This window comes from Orcinus orca, chromosome X (assembly GCF_937001465.1).
Source record: "Orcinus orca chromosome X, mOrcOrc1.1, whole genome shotgun sequence".
Lineage (NCBI taxonomy): Eukaryota > Metazoa > Chordata > Mammalia > Artiodactyla > Delphinidae > Orcinus > Orcinus orca.
The window spans coordinates 63,588,984-63,616,721 of NC_064580.1; the positions used below are offsets into that span (position 1 = coordinate 63,588,984).

At 41.7% G+C, this 27,738-nt stretch overlaps 1 protein-coding gene across 1 annotated transcript; it reads left to right on the forward strand.

Moving 5' to 3' along the window:
* Window positions 1-150: 150 nt before the first annotated feature.
* DMRTC1B (DMRT like family C1B) lies at window positions 151-27,195 on the forward strand. The gene is given in 6 exon segments (XM_049705161.1): window positions 151-207; window positions 23,204-23,422; window positions 23,504-23,661; window positions 24,324-24,460; window positions 25,543-25,690; window positions 26,670-27,195. Coding segments are annotated over 5 exon segments (771 nt in total). The 5' UTR covers window positions 151-207; window positions 23,204-23,207; the 3' UTR covers window positions 26,783-27,195.
* Window positions 27,196-27,738: the final 543 nt, after the last annotated feature.

Genomic DNA, 27,738 nt, shown 5'->3' on the forward strand with positions numbered 1-27,738 from the left:
GTCTTTCCTCCCTCCTGCAACCCAGTGCACTGTGCTCAAGCAGTGGATACATTTCTGGTATGTGACAACCCCTCTGTTCCTGTATCTCTTACTCCCACCCTTCCCCTCTCTCTGTCTCTTTTTTTCTTCTTTCCTCTGAACCTCCCAGCAGGCTTAAGCCAGGTTTCTGATTGCTGAACATATAAAGCAGAAGTGTTCCGGCAGATGGTGAGTCGTCTTTTGGTGGGGATGCCATAGACAGGGGTGTTCGTGTGGACCCTCCCCACGTTTAGATACATAGGATTGTGTACGTTAAAGCCCTGGGGAGGTGTATGGGTCTAAATGGGTTATCAAAGCAAGGAGGGTGAGCTGGGTGATGGTATCCACAGTCCAAATCGACAGCAGAGGTTTACCTCTCAGTGGGTTATATGAGATGCTGACTGTGAGACCGTCAGCATCTGATGGGTAGTGGACAGGTGGCTTGGGGACTGGAGGGCTTGAAAAATGTGAGGGACGGAGGGGAAGGACCTGGGCTGGGCTAAGTTGAAATCAGAACAACTGAGGTGAGAGCTCCTTGTTACCTAGTCCTGTTATATGAGATTCCATCTTTGACGCTTGGGTTTCAACAGAAGCTGCTTAGTTTTGCCCCCTGTTTATCACCCAGAACTATGAGGCTCTGCTCCACTGACTTCAAGGGAGCTCTCTGCAAACAGTACCTGGAAGGAAGAGTGGAAGTAGGTGGCCTAAGGGTCTTTACTTGGTTTTTGAAATAATAATGTTGCTTAGGGAGGCACCTCTTATATACATGTGAGGATACAGGACTGATTGTCTCTCTAGGAGTCTATCACGGGCCATGGCCTGAGGTTATAAAAGCAGATGAGGTTTTGTTGCTGCTTCAAGTCATTCCGTGGGAAAGAAGCCAAAAAAAAAAAAAAGGATGATTACAATAGAGAGAGACAGAAGGAAGTTTATATGGCTATGGGAGGATGGAAGAGGGACAGCCACCCCGCCTCGAGTGTTGGAATAGAGTCTTGGAGATTCCCCAGAGAAGACATGCCTGAAATTAGTGAGGAAAGAAGTTGGCCAGGAAATAGAGAAAGGGGGGAGCTTTGCAAGCAGATGCTCAAGACAATAAAGTACGTTTTTGCAACTGAAAATAAGTAGACCCAGTTTTCTCTTCTAGGGGTTAAGTAGAAGTCAAGGTCAGTCATGAGGTTCCAGTATAGGAGTAAAATGTGGTGCCACACAGAGATACTGAACCCTGGACTTAGAGAAGCAAAAGTTTTCGGGTTTTGTTTTAACTTTGTTAACGGTCCATTGGTTGTTTTCCTTTATGATTCATAGTTTTTGAATGGATGTTCTACCTAAGATATCTTTGCCTAACCTCACAACACGGAAGTTTTCTCCCATATTTTCTTGCAGGTTTTCTATTATTTATTTTGAGGGGTTTTTTTTTTGCATATAGTGTGAGGTATTCACGTTTGTTTGCGGTTTCCATATGGAGATCCACTTTCTCCAGCTCTATTAGTTAATTATCAGTTAATTTAATTATCTTAGCACCTGCGTCACAAATCAACTGACCATATTTTTGTGTACATCTATTTCTAGGCTTTCTATTTTATCAGTTGATCCATACGTCTATTTTTATGGTAATACCACACTGTCATGACTACTATACCTTTACATTAAGTCAGGGAATTTGGTAGTGTAAGTCCTCCATCTTTGTTCTTATCCAAATGGCTTTGGCTATTGTTATGTCCCTTGCATTTCCATATAAGTTTTAGAAATAGCTTTTCATTTTACTTATGATTATGGCAAATGTATAGAGGAATTATAAGAGACTTGACATCTTAAACCTTTTGGAGTCTTCTGACCCATGAACATAGTATATCTCCATTTATTTGGGTCTTCTTTAATTTCTCTCAGCAATATTTTATAGTTACCTGCATACAAGTCTTGCACATATCACGTTAAACTTCTTAGTAGGTATTTCATTCATTTTAGTGCTATTGTTAGTGACATTAAAATTTTTTTCTTCATCTCCAATTATCTGTTCCTACTCTATTGAAATAGGACTTTTTTAATATTGAATTTCTGTCCTGTGACCTTGTGAAATTGCTTATCTGATCTGGGAGATGATTTTTGATTTTCGTAGACTACTAAATATTTTCTATGTAGATTATAATGCCTTTTGAAAATGAAGATCATTTTTTACTTCTTCCTTTTCTATCTGTATGCCTTGTATTTCTTTTTCTTGCCTTAACTCATCAACCAGGGCCACAAGTATAATATTGAATAGACATGGTGAGAGTGGACATTCTGGTACATTCCTAATCTTATGGGAGAAGCATTCAGTCTTTCACCATTAAGTATGATGCCAACAGCAGGTGTTTGGTAGAAGCACTTTATCTGGTTAAGTATGTTCCCTTCTGTTCTTAAGTTATCAGTTTTTTGTTTGTTTTAATCATGAATGGATGTTTTATATTATCAAATGACTTTTCTGTCTTATATTGTGATAATCATTTTTTCTTTCATTCCCTTAATATGACAAAAAATACATCGATGCACTTTTTAATGTTAAAATGACCTTGCATTCCTAGGATAAATCTGCTTGGTCATGGATTATACTTCTTATATATCACTGGATTCATATTTCTAAGATTTTATTAGGTAGTTTTACATGTATATTCATCAAGGATATTGGTCTGTGGTGCTTTTTTCCCCTTGTAGTGTCTTTTTCTATTTTTTGTGTGAAAGTAATGCTGCCCTCATAAAATGTATAGGCAAGAGTTCCTCCTGTATTTTCTGGAAAAGTTCTGTCGGGCTGTCACTATTTTTTCTTTTAAATGTGTGATCTTGTTCATCAGTGTATCCATGTAGAACTGAAGTTTTCTTTTTGGGAAAATTTTGAAATACAAATTCAATTTTAAAGATTATAAATGCATACACTATCATTAGTAAATCCCTACCTATATTCCTAATGAAAATTTTGCCTTCGATACCTAAGAAATTTCCTGGCAGGGCAAAGTAATTTTCCATGAGACTGAGTCTTTCTTTCTTTCTATATTTTTATTGTGGTAAAATATACATAACATACATAAAATTTACCATTTTAACCATGCTAAGTATAAAATGCAATGACATTAAGTACATTCACATGGATGTGCAATCATCCCCATCATCCACAACCAGAACTTTTCATCACCCCAACCTGAAACCCTGTACCTATTAAACAATAATTCTCCATGCCTCTCTCCCACCAGACCCTGGCAGTCACCATTCTACTTTCTATCTCTATGAATCTGACTACTCTACTTACCTCATATAAGTGAAGTCATAAGATAATTGTCATTTTGTACCTGGTTTATTTCATCCAGCACAACGTCTTCAACGTTCATCCATGTTGTGGCATGTATCAGAATTTCATTTCTTTTTAAGCCTCAGTAATATTGCATTGTGTGTATATACCACATTTTGCTTATCCTTTCATTGCTGATGAACACCTGGGATTTTTCACCTTATCTGATTGAGCCCCTTTTTGCAATTCCTAGAAGTGTAATTGCTGAATCATATGGTAATCCCAAACCTAATTTTCTGGGGAACCACCATATGGTCTTCCACAGCAGCTACAGCCCTACCAGTAATGCCCAAGGGTTCCCATTTTCCACATTTTGTCAACAATCTTGTCTTCTGTTTTTCTTTCTTCCTTCTTCCCATACTCCCGCTCTCCCTTCCCCCCCACACACACCTTATAAAATAATAGCCATCTAGATGGCTGCGAAGTTGTATCTCGTTGTGCTTTTTATTTGAATTTCCCTACGGAATTTTAAATTGTATTGAGCCAATTTTCATGATCTTATTGGCCATTTCTCTATCTTTTGGGAAGAAACACATCTTTTGCCCATTTCTCAATAAGGTTAATATTTTATTATTGTTTTTTAAATTAATTTTTATTGGAGTATAGTTGCTTTACAATGTTGTGTTAGTTTCTCCTGTATGGCAAAATGAATCAGCTATACGTATACATATATCCCCTCTTTTGGGGATTTCCTTCCCATTCAGGTGACCACAGTACATTAAGTACCATCTCCTGTGTTATACAGTAATGTTCCCATCCGTTGTCTATTTTATATATAGCATCAGTAGTGTATACGTGTCAATCCCAATCTCCCAATTCCTCCCACCCCCACTTTCCCCCTTAGTATTCATACATTTAAAGCCCAGAGATAAACCCACCCACCTATGGTCACCTAATCTATGACAAAGGAGGCAAGAATATACAATGGAGAAAAGACAGATTCTTCAATAAGTGGTGCTGGGAAAACTGGACAGCTACTCATAAAACAATGAAATTAGGACACTCCCTAACACCACACATAAAAATAAACTCAAAATGGATTAAAGACCTAAATGTAAGGCCAGACACTATAAGGCTCTTAGAGGAAAACATAGGGAGAACACTCTTTGCCATAAATCACAGCAAGATCTTTTTTGACCCACCTCCTAGAGTAATGGAAATAAAAACAAAACTAAACAAATGGGACCTAATGAAACTTAAAAGCTTTTGCACAGCAAAGGAAACCATAAACAAGATGAAAAGACAACCCTCAGAATGGGAGAAAATATTTGCAAATGAAGCAACTGACAAAGGATTCATCTCCAAAATATACAAGCAACTCATGTAGCTCAATATCAAAAAAACAAACAACCCAAACCAAAAATGGGCAGAAGACCTAAATAGACATTTCTCCAAAGGAGACTACAGATAGCCAAGCGACACATGAAAAGATGCTCAGTATCACTAATTATTAGGGAAATGCAAATCAAAGCTACAGTGAGGTATCACCTCACAGTGGTCAGAATGGCCATCATCAAAAAAATCTACAAACACAATAAATGCTGGAGAGGGTGTGGAGAAAAGGGAACCCATTTGCCCTGTTGGTGGGAATGTAAACTGATACAGCCACTATGGAAAACAGTATGGAGGTTCCTTAAAAATCTAAAAATAGAACCATCCTATAACCCAGCAATCCCACTACTGGGAATATACCCTGAGAAAAACATAATTCAAAAGGACACATGCACCCCAATGTTCACTGCAGCATTATTTACAATAGCCCGGACGTGGAAGCAACCTAAATGTCCACCGACAGATGAATGGATAAAGAAGATGTGGTACATATATACAATGGAATATCACTCAGCCATTAAAAGGAACGAAATTGGGTCATTTGTAGAGACGTGGATGGACCTAGAGAGTGTCATACAGAGTGAAGTAAGTCAGAAAGAGAAAAACAAATATTGCATATTAACCCGTATATGTGGAATCTAGAAAAATGGTATAGATGATCTTATTATTGGTTTTTAAAACTAATTTATAGCATCCAGATATAAGTCCCTTATAAGTTACATGATTTTCCAACACTTTTTCCCATTCTGTAGGTGCTCTTTCAACATTTTTGATGGTATGATTTGCATCAAATAAAGTTTAAGATTTGACCAAGTCCAATAAATCAGTTTTCCTTTTGTTCCTTGGGCTTTTGGTATTATATCTAAGAGGCCATTCCCTAATCCAATGTCAGGAAGATTTACTGCTATGCTTTCTTCTAAGAGTTCTATATTTTTAGTGTTTATATTTAGGTCTATAACCCATTTTGAATTAATTTTTGTATATGGAGTGAAATAAGGATTGGGTCCAATTTCATTATTTTGCTTGTGGATATCCAGTTGTCCCAGCATCATTTGTTGAAAACACCCTTCCTTAACCCATAGAATTATCTTGCCATCCTGTTTGAAAAAGCAATTGACTATAAATGTGAAAGTTAATTGATGGGTTTTCAATTCCATTCCATTACTCTATATAACTACCGTTATGCCAAACCCACACTCTCTTGATTGCTGGAGCTTTGTAGCAAGATTCGAAATTGGAAAGTGTGAGCCGTCCAACTTAATATTCTTTTTCAAGATTGCTTTGGCTATTCTTGGACGCTTCAATTTCCGTGTGAATTTTGAGATCAGCTTATTTATTTCTTCAAAGAAGTCAGCTGAGATTTTTTTGGAGATTGCGTTGAATCTGTAGATCAGTTTGGGGTGTATTGCCATATTAACAATATTAAGTTTCCCAATCAATGGGCAGGGGATGTCTCTCCAGTTTTTTCCTTTTTATAAGGAAAAAAAATAAAATAAAACATAACATAAAATTTAACATTTAACCATTTTTAGGCATAGAGTTCTGTGTCATTAAGTATATTCACACTGTTGTGTAACGATCACCATATTCATCTCCAGAACATCTTCATTTTCCCTAAACGAAGCTCTGTTCCCATTTAACACTAACTCTCCATTCCTCCCCTCTCCCCCCAGCCCCTGGCAACGACCATTCTGCTTTCTATCTGTATGACATTCTGCCAATATCTGCTTTACGTTTTAGTGTTCATTCTAGTTACACTTAATGTGATTACTGTTAAGGTGGGATTTATGTCAACCATTTTTGTTTTTTTCCCTCGTGTCTTTATGTTCCTCTCTCTTACCATTGAGGTGCCATTTTGTGTTGAATAGATGTTTTCTGACATACCATTTTCATCCTCTTATTGTTTTTGAATTATTTTCTTAGTGGTGAGCTCATAGTTGACAATTAAGGTCTTAACTTAAAAGAATCTAACTCAGAATAATACCAACTTAATTTTAATATTATACAAAAACTTTGGTCCTGTATACCTCTGGACCCACCAGCTCCTTTGTACTATTATTGTCCCCCAAATTGCATCTTTACACCTTAACTTTAAGCCCATCCAGATTGGTTTATAATCATTGCTTTGTGCACTTCTCTTCTAAACCAGACAAAGGTAGAAAAGAGTTACAAACAACAATACACTGATGCTGTCTTTTATAAATGCCCGCTTAGTTACATTTAGTGATGCTCTTTGTTTCTTCAGGTGGATTCAAGTCACTCTCTAGTACCTTTTGGGGATTTCCGCTTAGTAGTTCTTGTAGGGCAGGTCTGCTAGCAATATATTCACTCAGCTTTTCTTTGTCTGAGAATGGCTTTATCTTCCCTTCGTTTTTGAAGAGAGAGTTCTGTTGGATAGAATATTCTTGGTTGATGGGATTTTTTCTTTCAGCACTTTGAAGGTGACTTCCCGCTGTCTTCTGTTCCCCAAAGTTTCTGATGAGAAGTCAGCTGTTAATCCCTTGTATGTGATGAGCTGCTTGTCTCCTTGCTTTCAACATTCTTTCATTGTCCTTGACTGTCATCAGCTTGAATAAGCTGGTTCTAGGTACAGATCTCCTTGAGTTTATCCTCCATGGCGTTTCAGAGCCTTTTGTTTCCTAGATTAATAATTTCAATCAAATTTGGGGAGTTGGGGGCCATGTTTTCCCCTTATTCTTTCTTCCCATTTTTCTCCTCTTCTCTCCTCCAGGGACTCTCATTATGCATAAGATGGTGTGCTTAATCATGCCCTACAAGGCCTCTGAGGCTCTGTTCATTTTTCTTCATTCATTTTTCTTTCTTTTCCTCAGAGTGCACAATCTCAATTGCCTCTAAATTTCATGCTTGATGATTTTGTTTCATCATACCAGTTCTAATTTCTGTAGAGACTCTTTAGTGAATTTTTCATTGCAGTTAATATATTTTTGAGCTCCGGAATTTCTAGTTGGTATTTTTAAAACGATTTCTATCTCTTTGATGATATTCTCTATTTGATGAGCCATCGTTCTCATGCTTACCTTTAATTCATAAGACATGGCTTCCATTAGATGTTTGAACAAGTTTACAATAGCTGATCTAAAGTCTCTTTCTAGTAAGTCCAATGTCTGGACATCCATGTGTATCTCCCACACTTTTCTGCTTCTTTGCATGTCTGATACGTTTTGGTGGAAAGCTGGACATTTTCAATGATAGAATGTGGCAACTCTGGAATTCAGATACTGCCTCCTTTCCAGGTTTTGTTGTTGCTGTTTGTTGTGGGTATTCTTGCTGTCATTTGATTTTTTAGTGGCTTTTCTGGACTTCTGTATCCTCTGTTGTGTGTGGTTACCAAATTCACCACTTGGTTAGTTTGGTGGTTACCAAATGATTGCACAGAAATGTCTTCAATTGGCTGGAACTGCTAAATTTCCCAGTCTTTGCCAAGGAGGACTGTGTGTATGGCTTCAAAACTCTGCCTGCTATTTGTCAGTTCTGTTTTAGCTTTCATTTCTCCTTGTTTTTGGGTCTTTCCAGAGCTGGCCATCATCCTGGGAAGGTACCAGGCCTCCAAGTTTCCTAAGGATATGTCATAGCTTTACAAAGTCCCTATGGACATCTCATTACCTAGGTTTCCCTTATAAGATTTTGGTTCTCCTATTGTTTGCCCCAAGTGTGGCCCACTGCCTCAGGCAGCTGCAATGATAATTAATTGCCTCTAAATGTTTTTTTTTTTTTCTCCCTCAAATTGTTTTGACTCTTCAGGGTCTTTTGTGTTTTCTTACAAATGAAAATTTTTTGTGTCCTAGTTCTGTGAGAAATGCCATTGGTTTTTTTTTTTTTTTTTTTTATGCGGTACGCGGAACTCTCACTGTTGTGGCCTCTCCCATTGCGGAGCACAGGCTCTAGACACGCAGGCTAAGCGGCCATGGCTCACGGGCCCAGCCGTTCCATGGCATGTGGGATCTTCCCGGAGCGGGGCACGAACCCGTGTCCCCTGCATCGGCAGGCGGACTCTCAACCACTGCGCCACCAGGGAAGCCCTGCCATTGGTATTTTGATAGGGATTGTGTTGAATCTGTAGACTGCCTCGGGTAGTATGGTCAATTTAACAATATTGATTCTTCCAGTCCAAGAACACGTTGTACCTTTCCATCTGTTTGTGTTGTCTTCAATTTCTTTCATTAGCGTCTTATAGTTCTTGGAGTACAGGTCTTTTACCGCCTTAGTTAGGTTTATTCCGAGGTATTTTATTCTTCTTGTTGCGATGGTGAATGGGATTGTTTCCTTAATTTCTCTTTCTGATACTTTATTGTTAGTATACAGAAATGCAACAGATTTCTGTATATTAATTGCATCCTAAAACTTTACCAAATTCATTGAGAAGCTCTAGATGTTTTGTGGTGGTGTCTTTAGGGTTTTCTATGTATAGCATCAAGTCATCTGCAGACATTGGCAGTTTTATTTCTTCCTTTCCAATTTGAATTTCTTTTATTTCTTTTTTTCTTTTATGATTGCTGTGGCTAGGACTTCTAAAACTATGTTGGATAAAAGTGGTGAGAGTGGGCAGCCTTGTCTTGTTCCTGATCTTAGAGGGAATGCTTTCAGCTTTTCACCATTGAGTATGATGTTAGCTGTGGGTTTGTCATAAATGGCCTTTATTATGTTGAGGTATGTTCTCTCTATGCCCACTTTCTGGAGAATTTTGATCATAAATGGGTGTCGAATTTTATCAGAAGCTTTTTCTGCAACTTTTGAGATGACCGTGTGGTTTATATTCTTTAGTTTGTTAATGTGGTGTATCACATTGATTGATTTGTGGATATTGAAAAATCCTTGCCCACCTGGGATAAATCTCACTTGATCATGGTGTATGATTCCTTTAACATATTGTTGGGTTCTGTTTGTGGCTCTAAATGTTTTTGACAAATGCCCTCAGGGAAAAGGAATTTCAAACTGGGTAAGCTCTGAGTCAGAGACAGCCACCCAAGTGGGGTCTTCCAGGGAACGACCAGACAGGTCAAATAATGACAGTTCTCTGGGAATGAGGCTTTGCAGGAGGCCCGTGCCATTTCTGCTCCCTCTGGTGGCTGCCAGGTGGCCGGTTTTCACCGTGATTGCAGGCTGTTAGTATTCAAAGCTACCACAGAGTTGGATAGAGGGGCATGAGAACAGGATTAGTTGAAATGCCACCTGGCTCACTCTTCCTACTGAGATTCAGCTGTTTTTGTAGAATAAATATACCTGTGGTTGTTGCATACTTTTGGTGAATTTCTAGAGCTCTGAAAACATTGATTCTGAACATTTTTGCCAGTTTTCTCATTGCTTTAAGGGAGGAGAGAATTTTCAGAGGTCCTTCTTCTGCCATTTTGGCTGACTTCCTGTACAATCTTTCACTGTGCTTGTCTATTAGGGTTCTTGTTGCTGGGCAGTAAACTGTGCTTGTACTTACATGTCTCCCAAAGAATAACTTTTTGGGTCACCAACCATGTGAAAGGGACCACAACAGGAGCACTAAGCAAAGGTGTATAAGACACCATCTTTGCTCTCAAAGTTGTCACTCTCAAATAGATTCACTTTAAGTGGAACCTTTGAGGCATAATGATTGCCAAACCAGTGTCTGGTCACCAAATTTTCTCCTAGTTCGGTTTAATGGGGAGTATTTTTGGCCGCCATGGCTTAAATATAGCCAGGTTTTCACCTAGATATTTGGCAGCTAGCCTGACTAATACCTCCAGGTCACAACTAATTTCACCTCTAGTCACTTCAGGAAGCTGAGAGCTTCAAGGGAGTAAGAGTGCAGATGGGGGGGGGGGGCGGGGGTGGAGCTGCAGCTGTCTCCCATATGAAGAGTTAGAAACAGAGATTCGTTTGAACAACCAGTCTTGGTTTTCATAATTCCATAGCACCCAGTTAGTATTTTCCACTGAAATGGCTTGTTTTCATATTGATGCAGCCCACAACCCTTTTGGTTACTGATAGAATTTGGGGTAAAAAGTAGGAGGGACACAAGAGACCACTCTTCACACTATGGTGTGGAAATATAGCTCCATCTTTCTCCTTTCGAATCAATCTCTGCCTATCCAACAAATATCGCTTGGTCATTGATCAAAGATCCTCAATGGCAGCCTAAAACCCGAGTTTACATACAGTATGTGGGCCTGTAAAGCCCCTTGAACTGCAGGAGATGCCTGCTAATTTATTCACAGCCAGTTTGTTCAGGGCTTGACTTCTCAAGATATTCTGGTGCCTTCGATAAATATGTCTGGAAAGTTGCCAGGAGCCCCCAAATGACACCATAATATTTAAGAGAGGCAATTTTTAATTTGAAACTTGGCTCTACCACTTCTTAGCTGTGTGACTTTGGGCAAAGTACTTAGTCTCTCTCAGCCTAAGATTCCCAATTGGCCAAACTGAGGATAATAATAGGGGGGTTGTAGGGATTAAATGGGACAATGTTTGCAAAGCATTTACTGCGTTATCTACACTAAATAGCAAAGAGCTAATGCCTACCCGAAATATTAGCTCTCATTACTATTGATCAACGTCTGAAAGGCCATAAACACACAAAATCTACAAGAGTGACCCACAGTAAGAGGTTCAGAATCCATTTGTCTCATTTGGCCAACAGTGAGCTCCTCCTTCCATGCATTTTCACAGATGAAGAGTGGCGCAGAGAGACAGAGAGAGCCCCTTTGTTCAGAATTTTCCCTGTTAAGTTTTGTGATGCTGGGTGACCACAAAATTTGCGTCTCTCCTAAAATTAGTGAGTTTACCAAATGACCAATCTGCCACATTTACTGGACTTCCTGATTGCCACGTTAGCAGCTTTTACAGGCATAATCATTTTTATTTTGAAGATGAAGTGTATATTTCTGAATATTAACTCAACAAAGCAGATATACCTTAGAAATTTGGAAAAACATCCAAAATTAGGGACTGAACACTATCCCCAGGAAACTATCATACCAACACAAAATTTGGGTTTTACCTATGATGAAGTTCGTTTAATTATTCCTGATTTATCTGGGAATCTTCTGAATGTTATTTTCTATTTTTTCAAGCCACATGTTTGTTTGTTCTGTGTATTTTCAAATGGATACTCAGAGAGAACTGCTTGTTTCTTGTGATTATAATTTTTAATCAAAGATAGATGTATTAAACTCAAAGCTATATTTAATTTTTTTAACATCTTTATTGGAGTATAATTGCTTTACAATGGTGTGGTAGTTTCTGCTTTATAACAAAGTGAATCAGTTATACATATACATATGTTCCCATATCTCCTCCCTCTGGCATCTCCCTCCCTCCCAACCTCCCTATCCCACCCCTCTAGGTGGTCACAAAGCACCGAGCTGATCTCCCTGTGCTATGTGGCTGCTTCCCACTAGCTATCCAGTTTACGTTTGGTAGTGTATATATGTCCATGCCACTCTCTCACTTTGCCCCAGCTTACCCCTCCCCCTCCCCGTATCCTCAAGTCCATTCTCTAGTAGGTCTGCATCTTTATTCCTGTCTTGCCCCTAGGTTCTTCTGACCTTTATTTTTTTTTAAATTCCATATATATGTGTTAGCATACGGTATTTGTTTTCAGAAAAGGTTTTGACCGTAACTGCTCTACACCAGCCAAACGGTACGGGGTTAAAAAAAAAAAAAAAAAAGCACATTTTGGCCTGGTCACCCCTCAAGCCAGCAAAGGTCCAGTGGGGAGCCAAGAATTTCACATTGTACTGGAGGAAACAGGGACCACCCTTCCCCTTCCCCACATGTCAGTGGAAACCAATCACGTGGAGATTCTGAAATTATATATACCTCCACTAGGTAGTAGGACAGCACCCCTCCCCATCCCTCCTGGGATGATTTCAGGACGTTCACTACCACTCAGTGGTAAGGAGGCCACTTGATCCAGCACATCAAGAAGTGAATTGAACTGAATGGAAATGATTACAAAACATATCCAAATGTGTGGGATGAAGCTAAAGCGTTGCTGGAAGGGAAATTTACATCATTAAGGGCGTACATTAAGGAAAAGGAAAAGTATCAAGTCAGTAATCTAAGTTCTCACCTCAGGAAGCTAGAAGAAGAAGAGCAAAGTAAATCCAAAACAAACAGAAGGAAGGGGATACTAAAGATAAGTCCAGTGATCAATGAAATTGAAAACAGAAAAACAATAGAGACAATCAATGAAACAAATATATGGTTCTTTGAAAAGATCAGTAAAAGTTACAAACCTCTAGTGAGACTGACAAAATAAACCTACAATGATGCACTGCATTTACTGAATGACTTCAATAACTATATTCATGATATAGTCTACTTTAGAAACCTAAGTACCTATGTTCTCCGCATGTATCATACATTGGAAAGAAAAAAAAGAGAAAAATTGGACGCTGGATTGCTGTCCTTCATACAGACACTATTTTGGGGGAATTTTTTTTTTGTGGTTTGCTCAAATTCTTTTCTAAGTGATAGAAATGATTCCCTGGGCTCTACGCCACAAGTTCAGATTTGTAGGCTACAATCATATCTCTGCAAATTGGAAAGTCCTTGGAGAAAACCTAAAGTATTAATTGGCCAATGTCTCATGTCTCGTGACTCATGAGAAGGTATTTGAAACATAAGGTATTTGAATTTTTTTTCATGTTTTGAATCAATTACTCTTTCATATTGTTGCAAAGGTCCTGTATTATATGGGCTTAGTTGCAGATCTTGTGCTTTCCGTAAAATGTTGTATATGGTTTCACTATTCTCTAGCATACATTCTGTAACTGTAATAATAATGTATTTATTTATTTATTTAATTTTTACTATATCTCCATTTAAAATGTCTGTGTGTGTGAGAGAGAGAGTGCATGTGTGTGTGAGAGAGAGGGCATGTGTGTGTGTGTGCGCACGCCCAAGATCCAAGCTACTTTATAACTGGCCAAATTTATAACCTCAGGTTCTCTTAATAATTGTTAAAAACTGTTTTTAGTTGTTGCTGAACAGTTAATTCCAATTTCAGGCAACAGATTTTGTCATTCTGTTTGCACTGTTAGAGGAAATTCTTGTCAAATTCATCTTATAATTGCTTACATTTCTCTTAATATTGTTCACTTTGTTTTCTTCATATTTCTTTGAACACAACAAATAAACAGGTTTTCATCTTTTTTGTTGCTGCAAGCACAGCAATACGCAGCGACAACAATAAGGGAGGGGGTTGGGAGGCTGGGATGCTCATCTTTACAGCAAAATGCCCACTAATAAAAACAGAAAGGAATGCTAGAAATAGAGAATCACCATGTTTTCAACCACCAAAGTAATATAATCAAACCGGACCTAGAACCCTGAAAGAAAATTAAGGCCAAGAGCTGAGAATGGTTTTGGAGAACAGGATACCCACATGGTATCAAAATATAATGCCACAGACTGCTTATTCTTGCCAAGAATATTAAACCTAAAGACATAAATCTAAACAAGAGGAAAATATCAGGCAAACACATATTGCGGACACTTTACAAGCAAACAAGCTGAGGCTCTTGGACAATGTCATTGTCATGGAAGATTTAAGTTGAGGGACTGTTCGGGACCACAGGATACTAAAGAGACATGACAGTTGAAAGCAATGTATGATACTTGATTGAACTGTTGATTCTCAAAAGGGTATTATTGGGACAATTGGGGAAATTTGAATATGGACTGTACATGGACTTCGATAATATTATCATGTCATTGGTAAATCCCTTCGACCTGATAATAGTACTGTGGTTAGACGGGAGAATATCCTATTACTTAGGAGATACATTCTGAAGTAATTGGATGGAATGTTTGCAACTGTTAAGTGGTTAAGCAAAAAAGAAGAAAAAAAGAGAGAAAGCAATGGGATAATAAGAATCTGAGTAAAAGAATGTTCACTCTTCAACCTGGTGCATTTTCAAAATGAAAAGTTGAGGAAAATGGATTGCTCATATTTTAGAGCTATGCATTGAAACAGTTCCCAATAAAATAAGATGATTTCTGATGCTTTCTTGAAAATAATCTGGGAGAGGGGTAGGGGATAAGATATATGTGAATTGAGATTGGCTCTGAGTTATTGATGGTTGCGGTTGGGTGATGGATAATTGGAGGGCTCCTTTGCTCTTCTCTCTTGTACAATGGTTCTCAAAGTGTAGTTCCCTTCCAGAAGCATCTGCATCACCAGGGAGCTAGTCAGAAAAGGAAACTCTGTGTCTCACCCCAGAATTTTCAATCTGAGACTACAGATGCAGAGCTCAGCAACCTGTGCTTTAGCAAACCCTCTGGGTGATTCTGATGCAAGCTCATGTTCCAGGACCACCGATCTACTGTCATGAACTTGGAGATTATAAGTTTGTATACAAACTCTAATGGTATATGTTTGACATCACCCACAGTACCATTTTTTAAGTAAATCAAACAAGCATCCTAGCTGTTGAATGGTCAAGTTTTAATTAAAAGTTCCATTCTATGAAACATTTAGAGAGGAGCTAACACCTATGATTCTCAAGCTCTTCCATACTATAGCAGAGGGAGGACCACTCCCAAACTCATTCTACGAGGCCACCATCACCCTGATACCAAAGCCAGACAAAGATGTCACAAAAAAAAGAAAAGTAGGGGACAATATCACTGATGAACATAGATGCAAAAATCCTCAAAAAAAGTACTAGCAAACAGAATCCAAAGGCACATTAAAAGGATCATGCACCATGATCAAGTGGGGTTTACCCAGGAATGCAAGGATTCTTCAATATACGCAAATCAATGTGACACACCATGTTAACAAATTGAAGGAGAAAAACCATATGAAGATCTCAATACATGCAGAAAAAACTTTTGACAAAATTCAACACCCATTTATGATAAAAACTCTCCAGAAAGTAGACATAGAGGGAACCTACCTCAACATAATAATGGCCATATTTGAAAAACCCACCGCCAGCATCGTTCTCAATGGTGGAAAACTGAAACCATTTCCTCTAAGATCAGGAGCAAGACAAGATTGCCCACTCTCACCACTCTTATTAAACGTAGTTTTGGAAGTTTGGGCCATGGCAATCAGAGAAGAAAAAGAAATCAAAGGAATCCAAATTGGAAAAGAAGAAAAACTATCACTGCTTGCAGATGACATGATACTATACATACAGAATCCTAAAGATGCTACCAGAGTACTAGGGGAGCTAATCAATGGATTCGGTGAAGCAGCAGGATACAGTATTAATGCACAGAGATCTCTTGCATTACTATACAATAACAATGAAAAATCTGAAAAAGAAATTAAGGAAACACACTCACTTACCAATGCAACAAAAATAATAAAATACGTAGGAATAAACCTACCTGAGGAGAAAAAAGAACTGTATGCAGAAAACTATAAGACACTGATGAAAGTAATTAAACACGATACAAACAGATGGAGAGATATACCATGTTCTTGGATTGGAAGAATCAACATTGTGAAAATGACTATACTACCCAAAGCAATCTACAGCTTTAATGCAAAACCTATTAAACTACCAATGGCATTTTTCACAGAACTAGAACAAAAAAATTCACAATTTCTATGGAAGCACAAAAGACCCCGAATAGCCAAAGCAATCTTGAGAAACAAAAATGGAGCTGGAGGAATCAGGCTGCTGGATTTCAGAATACACTACAGAGCTACAGTAATCAAGGCAGTATGGTACTGGCACAAAAACAGAAATATAGATCAAAGGAACAGGATAGAAAACCCAGAGAGAAACCCACACACCTACGGCCAACTTATTTTTGATAAAGGAGGCCAGAATATACAATGGAGAAAAGACAGCCTCTTCAATAAGTGGTGCTGGGAAAACCGGACAGCTACATGTAAAAGAATGAAATTAGAACACTTCCTAACACCATACACAAAAATAAACTGAAAATGGATTGAAGGCCAGAAACTATAAAACTCTTAGAGGAAAACATAGGCAGAACACTCTATGACACAAATCACAGCGAGATCCTTTTTGACCCACCTCCTAGAGAAATGGAAATGAAAAACAAATATAAACAAATGAGACCCAATGCAACTTAAATGCTTTTGCACAGCAAAGGAAGCCATAACCCAGATGAGAAGACAATGCTTCGATTAGGAGAAAATATTTGCAAATGAAGCAACTGAGAAAGGATTAATCTCCAAAATTTACAAGCAGCTCATGCAGCTTAATATGAGAAAAAAAAAAAACCCAACCCAATCCATAAATGGGCAGAAGACTTAAATAGACATTTCTCCAAAGAAGATATACAGCTTGCCAACAAACACATGAAAGAATGCTCAACATCACTAATCATTATAGAAATGCAAATCAAAACTACATTGAGGTATCACCTCACACCAGTCAGAAGGGCCATCATTAAAATATCTACAAACAATAAATGCTGGAGCTGGTGTGGAGAAAAGGCAAACTTCTTGCACTGTTGGTGGGAATGTAAATTGATACAGCCACTAAGGAGGTTCCTTAAAGAACTAAAAATAGAACTACCACATGACCCAGCAATCCCACTACTTGGTGTATACCCTGAGAAAACCATAATTCAAAAAGAGTCATGCACAATAATGTTCATTGCAGCTCTATTTACAATAGCCAGGAGATGGAAGCAACGTATGTGTCCATCAACAGATGAATGGATAAAAAAGTTGTGGCACATATATACAATGGAATATTACTCGGCCATAAAAAGAAACAAAATTGAATCATTTGTACTGAGGTAGATGGACCTAGAGTCTGTCATACAGAGTGAAGTAAGTGAGTAAGAGAAAAACAAATACCGTATGCTAACACATATATATGGAATCTAAAAAAAAAAATGGTCATGAAGAACCTAGGGGCTGGACAGGAATAAAGACGCAGACCTACTAGAAAATGAACTTGAGGACACAGGGAGGGGGAAGGGTAAGCTGGGACAAAGTAAGAGAGTGGCATGTACATATCTACACTACCAAATGTAAAACCGATTGCTAGTGGGAAGCAACCACATAGCACAGGGAGATCAGCTCGGTGCTTTGTGACCACGTAGAGGGCCGGGATAGGGATGGTGGGAGGGAGGGAGATGCAAGAGGGCAGAGATATGGGGACATATGTATATGTATAACAGATTCACTTTGTTACGAAGCAGAAAGTAACACACCCTTGTAAAGCAATTATACTCCACTAAAGATGTTAAAAAAGAAAGAAAGAGACATGTAGCACAATATTCATTGCAGCTCTATTTACAATAGCCAGGACACAGAAGCAACCTAAATGTCCATCGACAGATACATGGATAAAGAACATGTGGCACCTATATACAATGGAATATTACTCAGCCATAGAAGGAAAGAAGTTGAGTTATTTGTACTAAGGTGGATGGACCTAGAGTCTGTCATACAGAAGGAAATAAGTCAGAAAGAGAAAAACAAATACCATATGCTAACACATATATATGGAATCTAAAAAAAAGAAAAATGGTTCTGAAGAACTAGCGACAGGACGGGGATAAAGACGCACATGTAGAGAATGGACTTCAGGACCCAGGGAGGGGCAAGGGTAAGCTGTGGCGAGGTGGAAGAGTACCATTGACATATATACACTACCAAATGTAAACTAGATAGCTAGTGGGAATCAGCCGCATAGCACAGGGAGATCAGCTCGGTGCTTTGTGACCACCTAGAGGTCTGGGATAGGGAAGGTGGGAGGGAGGGATATGCAAGAGGGAAGAGATATGGGGGCATATGTATATGTATGACTGATTCACTTTGTTATAAAGCAGAAACTAACACACCCTTGTAAGGCAATTATACTCCACTAAAGATGTTAAAAAAAAAAAAAGTGTCATGTACCACAATGTTCATCGCAGCTCTATATACAATAGCCAGGATATGGAAGCAACCTAAATGTCCATCGACAGATACATGGATAAAGGACATGTGGCACCTATATACAATGGAATATTACTCAGCCATAAAAAGAAACAAAATTGAGTTATTTGTAGTGAGGTGGATGGACCTAGAGTCTGTCATACAGAGTGAAGTAAGTCAGAAAGAGAAAAAGAAATACCATATGCTAACACATATGTATGGAATCTAAAAAAAAAAGAAAAATGGTTGTGAAGAACTAGGGACAGGACGGGGATAAGGGCGCACACGTAGAGAATGGACTTCAGGACCCAGGGAGGGGCAAGGGTAAGCTGGGACGAAGTGAGAGAGTACCATTGACGTATATACACTACCAAATGTAAACTAGATAGCAAGTGGGAATCAGCTGCATAGCACAGGGAGATTAGCTCGCTGCTTTGTGACCACCTAGAGGGCTGGGATAGGGAGGGTGGGAGGGAGATGCCAGAGGGAGGGGATATGGGGATATATGTGTACATATAGCTGATTCACTTTGTTATACAGAAGAAACTAACACACCATTGTAAAGCAATTACACTCCAATAAAGATGTTAAAAAATTGTTCTGATGAACCCAGGGGCAGGACAGGAATAAAGACGCAGGCATAGAGAATGGACTTGAGGATACAGGGCGGAGGAAGGGTAAGCTGGGACGAAGTGAGAGAATAGCATTGACATATATGCACTACCAAGTGTAAAGTAGATAGCTAGTGGGATGCAGTTGCCTGGCACAGGGAGATTAGCTCGGTGCTTTGTGACCAACTAGAGGGGTGGGATAGGAGGTTGGGAGGGTGATGCAAGAGGGAGGGGATATGGGGATATATGCATACATATAGCTGATTCACTTTGTTATACAGAAGAAACTAACACAACATTGTAATGCAATTATAGTCCAATAAAGATGTTAAAAAATAAATAAAGAGTTTCAAGACAGATAATCCTAATCTTACGTGAACACTGCCAGAGGATAGCAAAGAGGGACTTTTGCCCAACTTAGTCTATGAGACTAGAAAACCTTGACCCTGGAACCAGCAAAGATGCTATGAGGAATGAAACATCAAGTCAATCTTCCTCGTGAACCGAAGACACAAAAAATTCTAAGCAAAACTTTAGCAAACTGAGCCCACCAGTGTACACAAAAGATGATACGCCATAACTAAGTTACATCTATCCTAGGAGAGCAAATCTGGTTTAACATTAGAAAAACTATAGATGGAAGGGGGCATGAGAGAGGTTTGTGTGTTGCTAATATATTCTGCTGTTTGCTCCAGGTGCTAACTGGATGTTTATGTTTAGTTTTTGGAAACTCACTAAGATGTGTACTTCACTAAAGATTTCGAAAAAAAAAATCTTATAAATAACCCTCACTGTGTTAACAGATTAAATGATTAGAGTCTTGATCATTTCAGTGGAGGCCAAAAAAGTATAATCCTATATCTAGTCATGATTTTTAAGACAATCTTATTAAGCTAGAAATACAAGGGATATTCCTTAATCTGATAAAGGGAAAGAAAGAAAGAATGAGAAAAGAGAGAGAGAACGGAAGAAACAAAAGAGAGAAGGAAGGAAAGAAAGAAAGGAAGGAGAAACAGAGAAAGAATTGAAGAATTAAAGCAAACAATGAAACACAGCAAGCCCATTTTAATATGGAAATGTTGGCATCATTCTGTTTAATATTAGGAATAACCCAAAGATGCCCAATTTTGCAGTCTCTATTTTTACCTTGTAGTGGATGTCCTAGCCAGCCAGTAAGAAACTTGTAAGTTGATTACCTTACTTCTGTTACTCATAGATTCACAGAAAACTGTGCACCACTTATAGGCACATGATTAGATATCACAGAGTTTAGCATGGTGGCTGACTTTGAGATCAATATATAAATATATATATATATATATATATATATATATTTTTTTTTTTTTTTTTCTGGTACGTGGCCCTCCCACTGCTGTGGCCTCTCCCGCTGTGGAGCACTGGCTCCAGACGCGCAGGCCCAGCAGCCATGGCCCACGGGCCCAGCCGCTCTGGAGCAGGTGGGATCCTCCCAGACCGGGGCACGAACCCGTGTCCCGTGCACTGGCAGGCGGACTCCCAACCACTGCGCCACCAGGGAAGCCCCCGAGATCAACATATTTTTTAAAAAGCCAAGTGGAATTCTAGAAATCAGATACAGATAGAAAATGTTATTGTAACCAGATATCAAGCACCAGAGCAACAACATTCCAGAGTTCTTGGGATAAATGCAATAAAGGATGTACAAGATCTGAACGTACAAAAGGTAAAGCTAAATACTAAGCTGAGAGATTCCAACATTAAAGAAGACCCACAAAAATAGAGAGCCATCCCATGTTGGTGACTAGGAAGGCTGGATATCATAAAGATAGCCAATTCTCTCTTAACTGATCCACAGATTCAATGAAAATGCAATCCAAATCTACCACAAATGAGTTTTCAGGAAACATGTCATGCTGATCCTAACATTTATATTTTAGAATTTAGGAAGGGCAAAAGGCGAAGAATAGTAAAGATAAGCCTGGAGATGATGAATAAGGTGTGAAGACTTGTCCTACCAGAGATCAAAATGTCTTACCAAGAGATAAAAATTAACACAGTGTAGTACTGGCACAGGAATAGACCAATTTATCTGTGGAACAGAAGAGGGAATTCAGAAACAGAGACACACGAATAAAGACCAAAATGACTCCAGACAGTGCCAAATGTTCCCTGGAGATGCAAAATCTGACTGTGAATTACGAACCCCTGCCTGAGAATCCCTGACATAGGAATACGGAGCGACCTTAGAAACACACGCTGAATTTTGTAAAAGTAAGTTACAGAATACCAAGGACGTGTGTTTAAAAGGCATGCGTGTACAGTATTTCACATCCAAAGAGAGAACAGTTCGGGAAACAAGGTTTGGAGAGCACAAAGCTCTACTTCACTTCCGGAGTTAAATGGCCGGCCGCCCAATAAAGCCAGCGAGAGGAGAACTGGGAGGGAAGCGACGAGTGGGGCAGGACTTTGGTCAGTGACCTTCGGATGAGCTTGAAGCTCATTGGTCGCTGGCCATAGCAGTGGGAGGTGAAAGGCAGAGCTGGAAGCTCATTGGCCTTTGAAGGCAGAGCGGGAAAGGGAGCGAGAGCTGAGGCTTCCTTCAGGTCTCCTGTCCCAGCAGATTGATTCTGACCTGGTGGAGGCTGGGGTAACCACAGACTGGCATCAGGAATAGGACCCTCATTCTCCACACCTCTTCTTTCCTCCCTCCCTCCTGCTATGGATCCCCAACCCCTTCTCCTCTCCTCCATCTCAGCCGGGTACCTCATATCCCACTCTGCCCCACCCCCACCCCCACCTCCCACTCCACACCCAACCCCAGCCCCCTTGGCTAAAGCCCTGTGGGACGGACGACCGCTTGCTGAGGCCTCCTGACACCTGGCCTCTGGCCCCTGGGGCAGGGCTTATGCCCCACCCTTTGATTCTGAGGTGGGTGTGGCAGGGAATGGTCTGGCAGCCTGAGAGGAGGTGGTGCACTCTGGGTGCGGGAGGAGGGGAAGGTGTGCTCAAGCGTGATTGGTTTTTTTGTTTGTTTGTTTGTTTGCGGTATGTGGGCCTCTCACTGTTGTGACCTCTCCTGTTGCGGAGCACAGGCTCCCGATGCGCAGGCTCAGCGGCCATGGCTCACGGGCCCAGCCGCTCCGTGGCATGTGGGATCTTCCCGGACTGGGGCACGAACCCGTGTCCCCTGCATCGGCAGGCGGACTCTCAACCCCTGCGCCACCAGGGAAGCCCAAGCATAATTGTTGAAGTTTGGAGAGGAGCATGGAAGATTGTTGGGAGGCTGTGGAGGGAATGCACGGGTTTGCATGAAAGCAGAGAGGGTGTGTTGGTGCAAGAGAACAATTAGTGTAGTGAGGAGTTGGCTTTTGACTAGATCAGGGTCTGGCATTCACTAGGGGGGGATCAACAAACATCTACTTGATAAATAATTGAGGGAATTAATGAAAATAATGATTGAAACAGGGGCTTGAGATCCAGCAGAATATGATTTCATGAGATGCAAAGGGGTGTCAGTTTAAAGAGGGAGCAAGAGAATAATTAAGATTTCAATGGGGTGCAAGAAAAAAAATCGGAATGGAAGGTAAGAGGAAGATTGAATGTAGGGCATACAGGAGACTAATAATAGAATTGAATGCAGAGGGGCATAGAATCATGAGTAGGGAGTGAATGAATGCCGGAGGTTAGGAAGACAATTGTGGAAGTGGATGCCAGGAATAATAGCTGGGCATAGCAGAATACAAGATGATACATGAGAAAGGGAAGTAGTAATTGTTGAAGGGGGCGTGAGAGTACATGTGCATGCCTGTGAAGGGTGTCTATGTGGAGTGAAGGTAGGCAGAGAGACTAGTAATTGGATTGAAAATATACAGGACCCATGCCCAGAGTTTCTTGCAACCTGCCTATGCGTGAGTGGAGCGCCCTGGGAAGGAGGCTACACGAAGTAAGAAGGGAGGGTACAATCTCATTTCAACGGTGAGCTGGGTGGAGAAGAATCCAGCCGCCTCAGATGGGGCTTTCCAAGGGCAGAGGAAGTACGTTGTGGGTAGGGGATCATGTGGCCACCCTGACCTCCACTCCTTGCTCTAGAACCATGGATCCCAATGAAATGCCTGCTGTGCCCTGCGGCCCCCCTGACTCCACCACTGGACTTGAGACCGGAGCCCCATGGGGGATTGAACCTGGCCCCAGAAGAGCTAAACGTCGCAGAGCCCGCTGCCACAAACACGGCATCACTGCCCAAGTCAAGGACCAGGAGCACTACTGCCTCTTCGAGGGTGGCGAGTGTCACAAGTGTGCCCTCTTCTCGTGAGTATGGTGTCTGACAAGGGGAGGGGAGTGGGCTCCTCTAAAGGTGACTGACTTTAGACCTGCAATCCCCCACCTTAGGGAACACTGCAGCATCTTGCCTGCTGAGAGTACCTTGAAGTCGGAGCAGGGGCCACTCCGAAAGAGGCACCTGACTGAAGGACTGATAAGGAGTGGGACCACCTCTCCCAAAGCTCACAGTCATGTCAACAAGTTGGCCATTCAAGCAGGAGTCCCCAGTGAGTATCTCTGGCCAGGGAGGGTGTCTGAGTTTTGGGTGTAGGGAGCATGAGTAGTTCTGTCACCAGTCCTACCACCCAATTTCGATGTGGCTTTGGGCAAGTTACTCCTTGGGCCTTAGCTTCCCCAACTATAAAACCTCATCAGTATCATCTACCAAGTGTTGGTGGGCTGGAGACATCTGAGGGGGGGGGTGCGGTCAAAAAGGTCCACAGTGGGATGAGGCCTCAGATTGGGTGGGAGGTAGAGTCGGGGGGAGACGGTCAGGGAGAAAGGCTCACCTAAGCTGTCCCCAGTCTCTCACAGTTGGGAAGGAGAACATCAGCTTGAGGCCCACCCCTGTGCAACCCCTGGGGAGGAGTCTGGGGCCAGTGTGGGAAGCTTCCACCTCAGCCACTGCCCAGACCCCTTCCTGTGTCCTGAAGACCTGGGTACCATCTCTAACCCTACTGCAACTTGCCATATGACCCTGGGGGAAAAAAATACTTCTCTCTGGGTCTCATAGTCCCCAGTCCCAAAATGAAGAGTAGGACTAGCTGGTCTTCAAGGTCTTCCCAACTCTGACATCCTGGGCTCCTATCGTTGTCCTAAAACATGCCCACATCTCCTTTCCATGGCCGGCTTGGTCCCTGACTCCAACCTGTGCTCTCTGCTCCTGCAGACAAGCTCCCAAGGAGCTCTGCTGATCGGTCTGGCCTCGGAATCTTTGTCTCTGTCCTGGACTCCAGCACCCTTGAAGAAGCAACTAACAATTTCTCTTTCCAGGAAGACACACAGACCCCCTGCCCTGCCCAGCAGGTGAGTAGAGTGAGAAGGACCATGGAGCTAGTTGTATATTTTGTTATTGAGTGCCCAACCTTCTGGTTAAGGCCATGGCAGCAAGAAAGAGGAAGTGAAGGCAGTGCGGTGCAAGTGGAGGAGGAGGAGGAGGAGGAGAAGGTGGCATCTCAGACTATGGGGCAACGACAGAGCTCTCCCAGATTTGCCATTTCCAATTTGTGAGACTTTGGAAAAGTAACTTTACATCTCTGAGCCTCTATTTTCCTATCAGTGTACTGAGAGGGGACAATATTCTACACCTATAACATTGACAAGCGGACTAGCACAAGGCCTGCCACATAGCAGGCCTTTGACAACTGGAGGCTGTTATTCCACATGAAACAAATCGATGGGATAGAAGCTCCTGCTGAGAAGGGGGGCCATGATGGTGAGGCCCACCATCTCACCCAGGCGAGAGTCTAATAACCGTCAGAGAAAAGTTCCTGGAGATGAGCCAAGCTGGCCCTTCAAGTGCCTTGGGAAACTTGATTGGGGAATATGGAGGCAAGAACCAGTCCTTGGACAGGGACAGTAATCACGTCACTCCAGGTGCCTTGAAGATTAAAACACAGACACCTCTGACTTCCCATAATCTTTACTGTTGCCTTGGGAGTTTTGAAAAAGCTGGGAGGAATTAGTGTCTCAGGAAAGATATAGAAAAAGAAAGGTACAGAAAAGAAGACAGTCCAAGCAGGGGAACGGACTTGTCCAAGCCACAACGACTAATGGCCAGCTGGCATTCAGACTCCCACATGCAGATATTGCAAAATCCTTGCTCCTCTCTCTCTACTGGTAGTATGTGCCTGCCAGAGGGGTAAATCCCCTGGCTTCTCCTTTCCTTGTTCCTAGATGCTCAACTCTGATCCTCCAGCCCTGTGCCACCCTTAACCCCCTTCTACTGCAGCCACGGATTCTGGGGAAATTGTGGGGTCCAGAACCCTGGCAGGGGCCAAGCTTAGTGAAGGAGAAGAGCAGAAGGCCTCAGGGTAGCTGGGGACTGAAGGGGCACGGGGGAGGTGTGGGTTCCCAGCTCCCATTCTCTCACATCCTTTGCTTCGCAGGCTCCCAAAGCTTCCGACCAGGCCTCGGTTTCTGCCTCCTCAGAGTGGCGGCGAAAACTGGAAGCGGCCGAGGCTCTGCTGGCTCTGAGAGAATCTTCCCAGGCCCCTTCTGGCTCCATCTCTGTGCTCCAGCCCTGAGTTGCACCAGGTAGCCTGGTCTTTGAAAGGAGAACATGGGGTTGGGGATAGTTGGGAAATGGGAGGCGGTTGTGTTAAGCAGGGCCTGACTGGGAAGTCAGAGTAGGAGGGGGGTTGGGGGTTGAACCTCTTTGGGCCCAGGCAGCCAAGCTCCTCAGTCTGACTCTTGAAGTGGCAGTACATGGTTGTTCAGTGAATCATCGGTTTATCGAGCATTGTGCTCAACACCAAATGTCCAGTGCCCTGATGTCAAGAAATAAGGAAACCAAGTCCCTAAGAGTAGCAGGGACCTACCCTAGGGCATGCAGCATATCAAGTGGAAGAACCAGGTCTCCTGATTCCCGGCCCAGGACTTTGTATCCAGACCCCTGAAGTCTGCTGTGACCTGGGAAGGACATACATAGGTGGCAAGAGCCTAGTGCAGAAGGAGATCTGGTTCCTGCCTTCAGGGAGCTTCCAGTCTCAAGGTGGAGCATGGATGCCTTCACAAGTCGTGTTTTGCGGCTGTATCTCACTGATGAGCCTGGGGAGGAAGGACTGGAGGCGAGATAGACACCTAGGGAGGCTGAGAGGGAAGGCTGGGCACGACCAGACCAAAATGGTGCATTCGGTATGGAGTGTGAGTGAAGCAGCCACCCTGAAGGAACTGCTGGAACAGAGGGGATGAGGGTGGAGAGGCTACCAGTCACGGAGGTCTGGCATGCCAGGCTTAGGAGGTTAGATCAGCCACTGTGGGTGATGAGGAGCCAGGGAATGTCTGAACTAGGGAGGAGCATATTCAGAGACACTGGGCTTGACAAAAAGAAATGTGGTGGCTGTGATGGAGGGTTTGGAGGAGGCAGGACTTGAGGTGGGCAAACCAGCAAGGAAGAGTTCTGTGCAATACAGTCCAGGTGACAAAGCCTTGATTGGGTGGAACAAAAAAGAGGGGAGAGCCAGGAGGGAAAATGGGTGTGACCTGACCCTGACCCCTTTCTTTGTGTCTACAGCTCCTGCTGGAGATAGAGGACTTCAGCCTCCTAACCCCTCTCTTGGACCTGCGCCAGCCAGCTCTGTTTCTCTGCCTAATGGACACCTGGGGTGCATCTCCCCCTTGAGCTAGAAGCCCAGAGGGGGAGAACTCACTAAAATACTGCCTATGTATGCATTTGCAAAATGCTTAATGTCCAAAATTCTTAACGTCCTTTTCTAAGCCCTTAGGCGCTTATATAAGCTTTCAGACCCGTTTTTTTATACGGGGCAATTCCTTGACTGAGGATGGATATTCTTGTACCTCCATCCTTTACTTTCTTGGATCCCAGGGCCTTTTAATGTCTCTTATGAAAACAGGGTTGTACAATCTAAGCTGATCAGTCTCTAAATAGGGTTCTGTGTGAGTCCATATGTTCATCTGCCAGAGGTTTTATTGGATTCGTGATTGTGAACATACTGACACGCTCATATACTTATCCATGCATGTGAAAATCTGAGGATGTTTTCATTTTGTGTCTAGGTTTGTGTGTGTGAGCAAATAATAAACCCTTGTTGTAAGGCACTGAGATATAGGAGTTGTTTGTTACCACAGTATAACTTAGACTCTCCTGACTCTAACAGACTTGTTCAATTCACTTTTCAAAGGGAGAAGCTCTTTACTCAATAACTGGGATTTCTTAACATGGCTAGATAAGAAAATGGTAGAGGAAAAAAAAAAAGGGTAGGAGATTTATTCATTCAGCAAGTAAGTGCCTACGCCTTTCCTGGCATAGACTGCTTCCAGTTGTCCAGAGGGCCACAAATTGAGATGTCTGCAGAATCAAGCAGATTATATAAATGAGTAGAGCAGGCCAGATGGGGTCTGGCCAATTGACAGTGCATGCTCTACCTAAGGGGGCAGCTGTCACTTGGCTCTAGCCAATTGTTGCCATGCAGGAATGTGGGCTCATTGTTGCCCCATCTCCTGATTTTTCAAGAGAAGATGAAATTCTAGATTTCTATGTAAAATATCTCAATTTTCAAATGTTGGCTCTGGTTTCCTCTTTAAGCCCTTTACATGGGCCAAACAACACATCCAAGCAGGCC